The 13,593-nt window shown below is 38.0% G+C and overlaps 1 protein-coding gene across 1 annotated transcript in view; it reads left to right on the top strand.

Annotated features, from left to right (window-relative positions):
- rxfp1 (relaxin family peptide receptor 1) overlaps positions 1-13,593 on the top strand; it is a 134,431-nt gene that overhangs the window by 41,738 nt on the left and 79,100 nt on the right. Inside the window, exon 2 of the mRNA XM_031895472.1 lies at positions 12,653-12,796. Coding sequence (XP_031751332.1) covers positions 12,653-12,796 — 144 coding nt within the window. The remainder of the gene's footprint in view (positions 1-12,652; positions 12,797-13,593) is intronic.

Genomic DNA, 13,593 nt, shown 5'->3' with positions numbered 1-13,593 from the left:
AATCCCATCCGGTCCTGGACCTTTGTTTACCTTTACATGTTCAAGTCTCTTTTGAATTTCCTCCTGAGTGACCCATGCGCCAGTAGCTAAATTACTAGCACTGGGTATATTAAAAGGGAAGCCTTCATTATCTGGCTCCTCAGATGTATAGACAGATGAAAAATAAGAGTTCAAAATTTCAGCTTTTTCCCCGTTCTCATCAACCAACGTACCTCCCCGTGATAATAAAGTTCCCACCCCTTCTTGCTTCATTTTTTTACTATTCACATAATTAAAAAATAATTTTGGATTCTTTTTACTCCTAGCTGCAATATCCCTTTCCATCTCTATTTTAGCTTGCCTGATAGCTTTTTTGCATGCTTTATTTGCTTCCTTGTACCTGATGAAAGTTTCCGCTGTCCCAGCTAACTTGAATGCTTTAAAAGCACGTTTTTTATTACCAACCTCGACCTTAACTCTTTTATTCAGCCATAAGGGTTTTGCTTTGCGATGCCTCTCCTTGCTTACAAGGGGAATATACTGTTGTGTATACCTGCAAAGCAATGTTTTAAAGATGTTCCATTTTCCTTCTGTGTCTAACCCCATGAAAAGCCTTTCCCAGTTGACACATTGCAGAGATGCCCTTAAACTGGCAAAGTCTGCACGTCTAAAATTGAGCGTTTTAGTTACTCCCTTATAGAGCTGTCTCTGTAGCATTATCTCAAAGGAGACCATGTTGTGATCACTGTTCCCCAAATGCTCACCCACACAAATGTTAGAGATAAGTTCAGTATTATTAGATATTACCAGGTCCAAAATAGACTCATTCCGAGTAGGTTCTTGAACCACCTGAAATAAAAAGTTGTCATTTAGCATATTTACAAACCTACTAGCTTTTTCTGACTTAGCCACCCCATTACTCCAGTCAATGTCCGGATAATTAAAGTCCCCCATAATAACAACTTGACCCAATTTTGAAGCCTCCTCCATTTGCAAAAGTAGCTGGGCCTCATCCCCCTCATCTATACGGGGTGGTTTATAGCATACACCAATGATCATTGTCTTTGTGACCTTCAGCCCTACTGAAATTTCTACCCAAAGAGATTCAACGTTTTCATTGGTAATGTCTTTATTACATGGCTTTAAATCTGACTTTACATAAAGACAAACCCCTCCACCCTTTTTAATCCCTCTGTCCCTCCTAAAAAGCGTATACCCATTTAAATTCACTGCCCAGACGCATTTTTCATCCCACCAGGTCTCAGTGATACCAATTAAGTCATAATTTTCAAGCAAGCAGCTTTGGAAAAAGCTATAACAGAGTTCATTCAGATGAAGGTGTTAGAACCTGTTCCTCCGTCCGAAAGGAAAAGAGGAATTTTCTAGTGCCAAAGCAAGGGGGCCATTTCAGATTGGTAATAGACTTAAAGTATCTAAATCAATTTATAAAGAAAGAAAAATTTCGCATGGAAACAGTCAAGTCAGCATTGAGCATTCTTCGAGAAGGGGAGCTAATGGTCACAATCGACTTAAAAGACGCCTACTTGCATATCCCAATTCATCAGAACAGCAGGAGATTTCTGCGGATAGCAGTAGTATTAGGCTCCTCGCTTCATCATCTCCAGTTCAAGGCCTTGCCCTTCGGGATCACTTCAGCCCCAAGGGTCTTTACGAAAGTAATAGTGGTCCTAGCAGCTGCTCTTCGGAAACAGGGAATCTATGTAGTGCCATATCTGGACGACTGGCTCATAAAAGCTCCTTCCTATTCCCAGTTGCTTTGTCAAAGGGATTTGACAGTTGCGATGTTGGAGAGTCACGGTTGGATCATCAACAAGACAAAGTCGAACCTCAAACCAGTGACATCCATCAGATTTTTAGGATTCCAGATAGACACAGTCAGAATGAAAGTCTTTCTTCCACAAGACAAAGTCTTGGTTCTCCAGTCCGCAGTGAAAGCTCTGAGTCGCTCCGATCTAGTATCTCTAAGATCTGCCATGAAAGTCCTAGGGTTGATGACAGCCTCCTTGGAAGCGGTTCCTTGGGCAAAAGCTCATATCCGTCCTCTACAACATCGGATTTTGCAAGTGTGGAATCGTTCTCTAATGTCTCTAGACAAAAAATTCCGTATGTCATCCAGTCTCAGGAGAGATCTGAGTTGGTGGTGCGAGACTCAGCATGTGATTCAGGGCAAGTCCTTCAAAATGCCAAAATTTCTTTCCTTAACGACAGACGCCTCTGCCTTTGGTTGGGGAGCCCATCTGGGAGAACATATAGCCCAAGGCAGGTGGTCATTATGGGAGAAGACTCAATTAAGAGTTAAGAGCAGTCAGGCTGGCCTTATTGAAGTTCAGGAGGCTAGTGAAATATCATCAAATCCTGGTTCATTCAGACAACATTGTGACAGTATCTTACCTGAACAAGCAAGGGGGGACCAGGATCCCTCTTCTGATAAAAGAATGCCAGAGGATTATGTTCTGGGCAGAGAGGAATCTCCAATCAATCAGAGTGATTCACATAAGAGGTGTGGACAATTCGATAGCCGATGCCCTGAGCCGAACAATCCTGAGACAGGGAGAGTGGGAGCTCAATCCCCAGGTTTTTCATCAGTTAGTTCAGAGATGGGGTTATCCAGAGATAGATTTAATGGCCTCACAACAGAACAAGAAGTTACACCGATTTTGTTCTCTGATGAAAGAAGACAATCCTACCTTTGTGGATGCAATGACATTCAGGTTGGCGTACATCTTTCCCCCCTTGCCAATGATTCAGAGAGTTCTCCAGAAGGTCAGGCAAGATCGTGCTTCAGTAATTCTGATTGCCCCCCATTGGCCCAGGAGGACATGGTTCTCCGATCTGATGGTGATGTCACAGGGGGATTTCTGGATCCTTCCGCTCGAAGAGGATCTTCTCTTTCAGACACCTGAAGCACCCGAATCCAGCCAGGTGGAGCCTAGCAGCCTGGAGGCTGAGAGGGAGTTATTAGCTCTTCAAGGCCTTTCTCGTGATGTGGTAGGCACCCTGTTGCTTGCCAGGAAGCAATCGACATCCGCAGTTTATGCTAGAGTGTGGAAGATTTTCAGTTCTTGGTGTGAAGCTAAGAGTTTTTCTCCTAGTGCTTGTCCATTGTCAGAGATCCTTCAGTTTTTGCAGGATGGTTTTTCAAAGGGCCTAAAAGCAAACACTCTGAAAGTTCACGTTTCAGCACTTTCTGTCTTCCTTTCCAAGAATTTGGCTGCGGAACCTCTTATTAAGAGATTTATGAAAGCGGTGTCAAGAATCAGGCCTACTCTCCATTCCATTGTTCCTCCCTGGGATTTAAATACTGTGTTGTCGGCTTTGTGTGCTTCCCCCTTTGAGCCTTTGCAAGAGATCAGCATTAAGCATCTGTCATGGAAAACAGCTTTTCTAGTGGCAATTACTTCTGCAAGAAGAGTAGGGGAACTGCAGGCTTTAGCAGCAATACCTCCTTATACTCTGTTCTTTCCGGATAAAGTGATACTAAGGACATTGCCTTACTTCATGCCTAAAGTGCCGTCAAAGTCCAATATCAACTCTCAAATAATTCTGCCTGCCTTTTGTCAACAACCTTCTAACTCAGTAGAAGAGAAGTTGCAATTGTTGGATCTTCATAGATGCCTCTCTGTCTATATTGAAAGATCAAAGAATTTTAGATCCTCAGAATGTTGTTTGTCCTCTTCGCGGGCAGGAGAAAAGGAAAGAAGGCTTCAAAAGCTTCTATTGCAGCATGGATGAAGAATGCGATAATTCAGTCCTACACAGGCTTGGATTTAGAGCCACCCTTTCCACTAAAGGCACATTCTACAAGGGCGGTTGCTACTTCCTGGGCAGAGAGATCAGCGGTTGAAGTTACCGAAATATGTAGAGCAGCATCTTGGAGTAATGTTCACACCTTCGCGAAACATTACAAGTTGGATGTAGCAGCCTCTCAGGATGCAGTCTTTGGCAGCAGAATCCTTCAAGCAGCCCTGCTTTCGGCTTAAGTCTGATTCCCGCCCCTGTTAGCTTGCTAAGTCCCATTGTGTGCTGCCTGTAGGACGTCAAGAAAACTGAAAATTTAGTCTTACCTGAAATTTTCCTTTTCTTTAGTCCGTAAGGCAGCACAAATTTTGGTCCCCTCCCAATAAATGTTCAGCATTAAGTTTTGTGTGGCTTGTCCTTTCTATAGCTTGTCAACTAACACTGCTGGGGGGAGCAAGGGGGGGGGGGGCTAATATGGGATTACTGATTGTTATTCTGTCCTACCAGGGATGGGTCCAGACCTTAACCCATTGTGTGCTGCCTTACGGACTAAAGAAAAGGAAAATTTCAGGTAAGACTAAATTTTCAGTTTTTTTTCTTTTGAAAAAGTTTTGCCCAAATGTGCATCAAGGCAATCTTTGCAATCTGTTTTCAATTCTTTCTGTAATGTACTTTTTTGTATTATGCTGACACTGAGGTATAGCTTGGGGGAGTACAGGTTGTGCTTGTGCACAAATAGCAGTTTAATCTCACTAGATGTACAGAGCCTTTGTAGCTGTGGTTCTTTGTCTTAAGCAGTAATGTAGCTTAGGAAGAGCCAATTTAAATTGCTACAAATGCCTCTTACTTTTTAAATTCCATTTCGGAAAGATAATAATTAATATAACAGTTCTGGCACAATTTTACCAATAGTTATTCTTGCACATGATTCAGCAGAAGAGGGGGATGTGCACAACACTGCTTAGCACAACTATTCAGAACTGCAAAGAGTGTTTTTGGACGCAAATACCTTTAATAACTGGCATCAATACGCACAACATTAGCACAGTTAGTGTATGTATGTATATTATGTATCATTTTATATGGCTACGCTGTACAATTTTACAATGTAGAAAATTATAAACATCATGATAAATCAAGAATAAACATACAGAAATGGGGGCGCTATATATGATTGTTTGAAACCCTGTGTGAGTTTGTTAATTCACACTGGGTTGTGGACCAAATAATTTTGTAACTTTCATAACTTACATGAAAGAAGAGGGCAGAAGGGATGGTGAGAGAAATGGTGGCGGAGCAGAAGAGAAATTGGGATGTTCTGTTCCGGTTTTTTTCTTATGTTCTCAGAAAGGAGGAGGTGAGGGTAGAAAGGTAAGAGCAGAAGAGATGGGCTACAAAATGACTGATAAGAAGTATAGGATAGGGTAAGAGGGATTAGAAAATTACCCTAGTGCCTGTGAACATTTAGTGCTAACATGTAGCTTTTTGAAATTTCTCTGTTTGTTGCACAAACTTCTATGTTCCAGTCAGACTGCTGACAGAGGAAGAAAATTCTATAGAATGCAGTCTAGCCTCTATTTAGATGCAAGTTGGCTGGGGTAAGGATGTAAAGGCAATACAGGCATGGCATCGATTATCAAAGTCCAAAGTGACTGAATTTAAACTACATACAATGAGAGCAGCCTTTTTAGCTGGTGTTCTAAATTTGCACATTATCTGGAACATTACAATATGCACAGTATAAATCCACTGTTAGAATTAGAATTTAGAAAGCCAGCAGCTAGAAAGTTCCTAATAAAATCTAAAGATACATAATAGTCACACGCTCAAAAAATCGTGTATTTAGACTACTTGATGTATTGAATAGCCACTGCAGCAGTGAATTTATGTGCATCTTAGTTTGAAAGATTACTGTTTCTTTAAGTGTCCTGCAGCTGTGAAATTGATGGACAATGTCTGTATAAGTGTAATATATATGCATGACACCTTATCTTTTGTAAATGGCTGTCAGTGTGGGATAGGTAATATATCTGCCATGTAAGGATAAAAATAACTAAAATATTATCCACCAGGTTGGATTACACAGTATGTGGAAGGTCAAATTGCATTTGAATAAACTCAAGCATTTCCACAAATAAAAAGAAATGAAAATCAGTGATTAAGATTTAGAGTCCAGATCTGTTCTGACTGTGCTTCCGCCTTTCTTTCTTAATCCATATATCTGACATAAGTGAAAGTCATTAATCTCAAGCAACTTGGTGGCTAAGAAATCTCCATAAGGTCACTGAATATATTTTAGTGTTTTGTTGTTCTGTTTGCCAAAGAAATCACCTTGTGAATGTGCCTAAAGCAATCTTTTGCATCTCTGTGCTGTCTGCTCCCATTTTAATAATCTGCTGTCTCAAATCTCCTAAAACTGGCACCACCCTAACCAGCAAAATTTTAAATATTCATACTTTAGTTTCAGCATATGTTGGGCTGTTAATCAAAGTTTGAAAAACGGAAAAATATATGGCGGGGGGGTTACCTTTTTTTCATGACTTTTGCAAATACAGCATATTTTTCTTTTATATTAATATTCATATTTTTTCTGCCAAAAACATCTTTATAGGTTTTCATATGCATTAATAGCCAAAGGTGCAGGTATTTGCAAGGACACATGTATAGTAATGTTCAGTCCACTGAAGATGGTGTGATGTACTGGAAACTTAGCACTAGACTGAGTCTGTGTAGCTACTCTAAAGCAGCGAAAAGCATACACCAACAGTCCAAGAGTCTGTAGTCAGGCAGTAGCAGTGCTAAACAGTTCAGCCATCCGAGAGGGGCATTTGCAATCATCTATCAACATTGGGCATATCTGAACCCTGGTTATAAACCAATGGCATCCAATCAAACATTTGCTTTTACTATTGTGCATACAGTTGAAAAAAAGCTGGTTGCTATGGGTGCGTTTCTGCCCAGGTTCGGATTTGCCCACGTTTCATGAATGAGCCCAACTAATGTCAAAAGAGATGTGCACGGACAATTATTATTATTTATGTGCATTGAAAGTAGCAACCACTTTGATGTTAAAGGTGAGTAACCAGTGGAAGTCAAAGGGTAAAATAGATGCTTACTACAGGGATATGTAGACCCAGTCCATACACTGATAACAGCACTCCGGTAGCATATTATTAGATCTTCCACTCCTACATGGAAGTTCATTATTAGCCTTATAAGTGCCACTGGAGTTTTCAGATGAGTGCATAGATCACATATCAGAGTCAGCTCTTATTATTTGGATTTTAATTATTCTTATAAATGACCTAAAAGCATAAATAGACAGTCCATGTATAGCATACATGTTCTTCTCTGCATACTGACTAAATCAGGAGGGAAATTATTGCAGAACCTTTTATAGTGAACTTGACACTGTTTGTCTTTGCTGATTTCATTAGCATCTTAACCAATAATGAAACTCTATTTTCACCCTTTACCAAAGATGTCCCCTTATATATAAGTATGGCCCTACCAGTCTATATCACCTTCGAAGATCGCAGTGATCATAATGCTTTGTGCTCCAGCAGGAAAGCAGGAAGAATAAGACTGGATAACAGCAAGCAAGCAAGACCAAGGAACACTCAAATTATTTATAATTGTTAATAATTAACAAATTATTTATAATTAGGCAGAATTATAAATTATAATTATGAATGTTAGGTGGTAGAATATCTTTTTAATCTTTAAAAAATAGTTGATATTGTACTGACATTGCAAACAAAGGTGTAATTTTGTAATGACACAAATTGTAATGGCAGGCATGAATAAATAATAAAGTAAAATTATTTAAAATGTTGTGGTAATTATATCTAATTGGCAAAGAAATCATGGATACTTGAACAATCTTACCACTCTATGGAAGAAAAATAGGCAATTTTTTCCTATTTCAATAGTAATAGCAATAATTACCATTTTCCACTTTCTTTTTCTAGAGGTCCTAGAACGTTGTATTGATTTTCCCCTATAAATTACATGGGTCTAATATAATTTCTATTTTGGTAACTGTAGGCCCTGGCTGGGGGCCCAGGCCCATCTTGCTCCTAGGATACACTTGCTAAATGTGCACAGACACTAAGCATTGCTGTATAAATCCACAGCTTATCTACTGCACATGGAATGTGAAACAGTTAGGTTTACACTCTTGTCATTTAAAAAAGCCAAATGTTGCAGGCGCAACAGTGTTTTCTTTTTTATATATTCCCTATTAATTTCAATATTGCCTAATCAGATTTGCTCATTAATTTTTTCCACTGAGAGGTCATTTATATATTTTTGCTGTTACTTTAATTACAAATATAGAGAAATGTCTGGATTTTCAAGGAGACTTTTTGCTGATGGAACCTTTTGGCTATTAATGAGGTGGTTCACCTTTACATTAACTTTTAGTATGTTATTGAATGCCCTTTTCCTAGCAGCTTTGGTTGCTAGGTAATTGGTTTTCATTATTTATTTTTATAGTTTGCAAATTATTTGCCTTTCTTTTTTGCTACTTACAGCTTTTAAATGGGGGTCACTGACCCCAGCAGCCAAAAACTATTACTCTGTAAGGCTATGTTTTATTATTATTGTTAATGTTTATTACTTATCTTTCTGTGCAGGCCCTTTATTATTCACATTCCTATCTCTTCTTTAAACCACTGCCTGGTTACTATATTAAAAAAGACCCTAGCAACCAGATAGCTGCTAAAATACCAAATAGAGAACTGCTGAACAAAAAACTAAATAAGTGAAAAAAATAAAAAAAATAAGGACCAATTGCTAATTGTCTCAGAATATCAGTGTCTACAACATATTAAAAGTTGTGTCTATGAAGATTCAAGTTCATCTAGGTCATGATATACCTATCATACCTATACCTACATATATATTCCCTACCAGTCATTTAAACTGAAGAAGCCACTCGGATGAGTGGTGAAATGTTTTCAAGATAAACTTAGAAAAGTCCAGTTGTTTTAGACTCAATTCTACTAGAAATTAAACGTTAATTTAAAAGTGAACTACCCCTTTAATAGAATATTCTGGCTGATATATTTATAGAAATAGCCTGAATGGTGTTGGACACTGCTGTTCAACGGGAGGCCCAGGGGCATAATGCTACACCTATCAACCAAGGATGATAAGAAAAATCACAAATCTTTCTATCTTTCAACCAATTTATTTTACAGTGAGAGCAGAATGCCTTCTATTCAAGATATGTAATGCCGGCACCTAGAGACAAGTTTTGTTGGTGGGATGTAAGGACTACAGGGACTACAGGTTATACCCAAGCCATGTTGGAATTGTGTTTGTTTCTGCTCTTCACAAAGAAAACCTATTTGATAAATATTTTGAACAAATAACTATACTCTGTATTCATATTTTTCATAGTGTGCTCATATACAAAGTTTTAATCCAGTGTTACGTTTTTCCTAGCATATTACCCTTGGTATATACATATCAAGTGGGCAATAATCAGAAACTCTTAAAATTCTATCATCAAACAGTTTTGAAAATATTTGCATCTCCAAAGAGCTTTATTACCGGCATATTAATATATAAGTTAACTTTTTTCTTTTTACCAGTGCCATATACTAGCTTGATTATGATATCTGAGGATTTTTAAACCTCAGAGGGTTGACCATTAGCATTTGCACTGCATTATACATATTTATGCAAAATGTTATATGAACATTATCCTTTGCTATCAATTTACTCTTAGCAGTAAAAGTTTTTGTTCAGGGCATAGATGGGCTGGTTTCAGAACTGAGATTCAGTCTCAAGTATTGTCTGTTGGTAGAAGGAAAGTATTAAAGCTGAGTAAATTCATCATTTTTTGGTTGTAGCATTTCTTATAGATGAACTAATCCATTTGACTTACACAGTAAATGAATTATAAAAGCACAAAAGGGAACAGAATACCGATTGCCTTACAAAATAATTCTTTAAATGATGCTTTTTGTAAATATGCATTTATAGCGTGAAGCAGCAAAACACATTTAATTGACATAACGCCTTTTTAACACGTGACTATTCAGTGAATAGGCGGGAAATTTCTTAGAATGCTATTCTGCTATTTTTAGCATTTCATATTATTTCTAGCTTTTTAAATAATTTATAAAAATATGTTGGCAGAATTAAAGATTGATGTCATATTTAAGGAAATTGCCTGTCAGAATAAAACAGAAACCTTTAAAAGAAATTATGGAAAATAGGAACACAGTGGCCAGTGCAGAGTGCCAACCATGCATGTTGGATTGCTATATGGCAGTATTTCAATTTTCGAAAAATTAAAACTGCACTAACTATAGTTCTGTTTTTAAGAAGTTCCAGTAAATTACAATGCCTGTTTATGTTAGAAAATAGTTAAATACATAGTTACATATAGTTACATAGTTAAGTTGGGTTGAAAAAAGACCAGAGTCCATCAAGTTCAACCCTTCCAAGTAAACCCAGCACACACAAACCTATACTGACCTCTCTATACACTCACATACATAAACCATGTATACCAACAACAATATTAACTGATTTTACACTAGGAAAAGCATTCCCCAACCTCACTGCACTCACTGTGAAAAACCATCTACGCTGCTTCACCTGAGAGTTTCGTTCTTCTAATCTAAAGGGGTGACCTTTTGTGCTCTGATCATTTTTATGGGAAAAAAGAACTTCCCCCATCTGCCTATAATACCCTCAGAGCGCCTTTTTTTCAGAGAAAACAACCCCAACCTTGACAGTCTAACCTCATAGTGTAAACCTTTCATCCCCTTTACCAGTTTAGTTTCACGTCTCTGCACTCTCTCATTAATATCCTTCTTAAGGACTGGAGCCCAAAACTGCACTGCATACTCAAGGTGAGGCCTTACCAGAGACCCTCTAAAGAGGCAAAATTATGTTTTCGTCCCTTGAGTCAATGGCCTTTTTTATAAAAGACAGCACTTTATTTGCTTTAGTAGCCACAGAATGACACTGCCTGGAATTAGACAACTTGTTATCTACAAAAACCCCCAGATCCTTCTCAATTAAGGATCCCCCCAACACACTACCATTTAGTATATAACTCGGGTTTATAAAACAAATCACTCTGCAAAGTGGCACCATCCTGCATGGAACTTATAGTTTTGCACAATTTAGTATCATAATCAAAAATAGAAACAGTACTCTCTATGCCCACCTCCAGGACATATAAATAAGTTAAAAAGCAAAGGACCAAGGACTGACCCCTGCAGTACTCCACTAACAACACTGGCCCAATTAGAAAATGTTCCATTTACCACCTCTCTTTATAATATATCCTTCAGCCAGTTTTTTATTCAAATATAAATATTATGTTCTAGGCCAATATTCCTCAATTTGATCATTAACCTTCTGTGAGGTACTGTATCAAACGCTTTAGCAAAGTCCAAGTAGATGACATCAACTGCCATTCCAGCATCGAGGTTCCTACTCACCTCCTCATAAAAGGCGACAAAATTAGTCTGGCAAGATCTGTTATGCATAAAACCATGCTTGCACAAACATAGTATTGTGATTTGCAGTGTATTCAAGTATCCTATCCTTTAATACCCTTTCCAAAAGTTTTCCTAAAGTTATCCTTTTTTTTGACACACGTCATTTTTTTACACGTGCAACTATTTTTTTTGACACAGGCGACAATTTTTGGTTGAGCGGTGCATTTTGCCATGGCAAAATTTGCCACAAATCCATGCCTGCCAAATTATTTCACCCATCACTATTTCCGAGTGACCCCTGCATCATTAGTTATATTACTAGAATTGGGTCTATTAAAATGGAAGCCTTGAATAGCTAGCTCCTCAGTTGTATAGACAGATGATAAATAAGAGTTCAAAGTTTCTGCTTTTTCCCTGTTCTCATCAACCAACTGACCCCCTGTAATAATAAGGTTCCCACCCCTTCTTGCTTCTTTTTTTACTGTTTACATATTTAAAAAATCATTTTGCATTCCTTTTACTCCTAGCTGTAATACCCCTTTCCATCTCTATTTTAGCTTACTTGATAGCATAGATTTTTTTGCAGGCTTTATTTGCTTCCTTGTACCCAATGAAAGTTTCCGCTGTCCCAGCTAACTTGAATGCTTTAAAAGCACGTTTTTTCTTATCAACCTCAACACTAACACTTTTATTTGACCATAAAGGTTTTCCTTTGTGATGCCTTTCCTTGCTTACAAGGGGAATATACTGACCTTTATACTTGCTATGCAAAGTTTTAAAGATATTCCTATTTCCTTCTGTGTCGAACCCTGTAAAAAGCCTTTCCCAGTTGACATATTGCAGAGATGCCCTTATACTGGCAAAGTCTGCTCGTCTCAAATTGAGCATTTTACTTATACACTTATAAGTGTAAGCATTATCGCAAAGGAGACCATGTTATGATCACTGTTCCTCAAACTCTCACCCACACAAATGTTAGAGATTAGTTCAGTATTATTAGATATCACCAGATCCAAAATAGAGTCATTCCTTGTAGGTTCTTGAACTGCCTGAAATAAAAAGTTGTCATTTAGCATATTTACAAACCTACTAGCTTTTTCTGACTTAGCCACCCCATTACTCCAGCCAATGTCTGGATAATTAAAGTCCCCCATAATAACAACTTGACCTAGTTGTGCATCCTCCTCCATTTACAATATGCACATTGGAGGACCTTTCCTTAAGCTTAGAGCCTAGATCCCTGAACTCCCCCAACTCTTTAAGGTCCTCTACCTACTATAAATTTTGTCATTCTTACCTATATGTACCAAGACAGTTGGGTCATACTATAGTATAGTATTTATAAATATTTTGTGCACAAACCAATTTGTATGTTTTCAGTTTTAAATGCATCCTATTGTAGTGAGGATTATTAACTAATGATAAATATCTTTCTTCCCATGCAGTTGCATCTACCTCTTCTGAAAGCCAAGACATCTCCTGTCCCCTCGGATATTTTCCCTGTGGCAATATCACTAAGTGCCTTCCTCAGTTTATGCACTGTAACGGAGTGGATGAATGTGGGAACCAGGCAGATGAAGACAACTGTGGTGAGTTAATGCAAATTTTTTTAAAGAACCACCAACAGCCAATCAGATTTCGTCCATTGAATTTCATGTATATTTTGTAAATTTAAAATGCTGCCATTCTCATGCTATTTACACCAGGGTTCCCAATTTTTGTACTGTTTGAGTGACTCATTTTTAAGATTAGGAAAATGGGCAAATGGGCAGAGCCACCGAGCAATCAGATTTCACAAATTGAATTTCATTGGTTTCAATGTAAGATGTTTCCATTCTCTAAATATTTATTACAGGGTGACAGGGTTAGTCACTGGGCAACTGTGGTTTAAGGTTAGAAAAAGCAGACAGATTTATACCCATTACATTTTATTGATCTAAATTTAAAGTGCTGCCATTATCATACTATTTACACCAAGGTCCTCAAACTTTTCACAGTTGGTCACTGGGGGACTGCAGTTCAAAAAATTACATTTTACATTTAAAATGCTCTAATTCTCATATTTTTTATGCCAGACTGCCCAAACTTTGCATATTTTGTCACTGGGTGACTACAGATTTGAGGTTAGAAAAAGTGGGCAGGGCCACCAACATCCAATCAGATTTTATCCATTGAGTTTCATTAGTTTAAATTTAAAATGCTGCTATGTTCACGCTATTTATGCCATGGTATCAAAATGATCGGGACTGTAATTCTGAGCTCACACACAGTCCGAAAATCATATAAAACTATGTTTCATATGATCATATCAGTGTGTGTATGGCCATCTTAAGTGTTAGGCCATGGGCATATAGCATAAAATGCAAGATAACAAGATAGTTGGGGA

The sequence above is a fragment of the Xenopus tropicalis genome, chromosome 1 (genome assembly GCF_000004195.4).
Source record: "Xenopus tropicalis strain Nigerian chromosome 1, UCB_Xtro_10.0, whole genome shotgun sequence".
Classification (NCBI taxonomy): Eukaryota; Metazoa; Chordata; class Amphibia; order Anura; family Pipidae; genus Xenopus; species Xenopus tropicalis.
The sequence above is the reverse complement of the archived record's forward strand: the minus strand, read 5'-3'. Positions and strand labels throughout refer to the sequence as shown.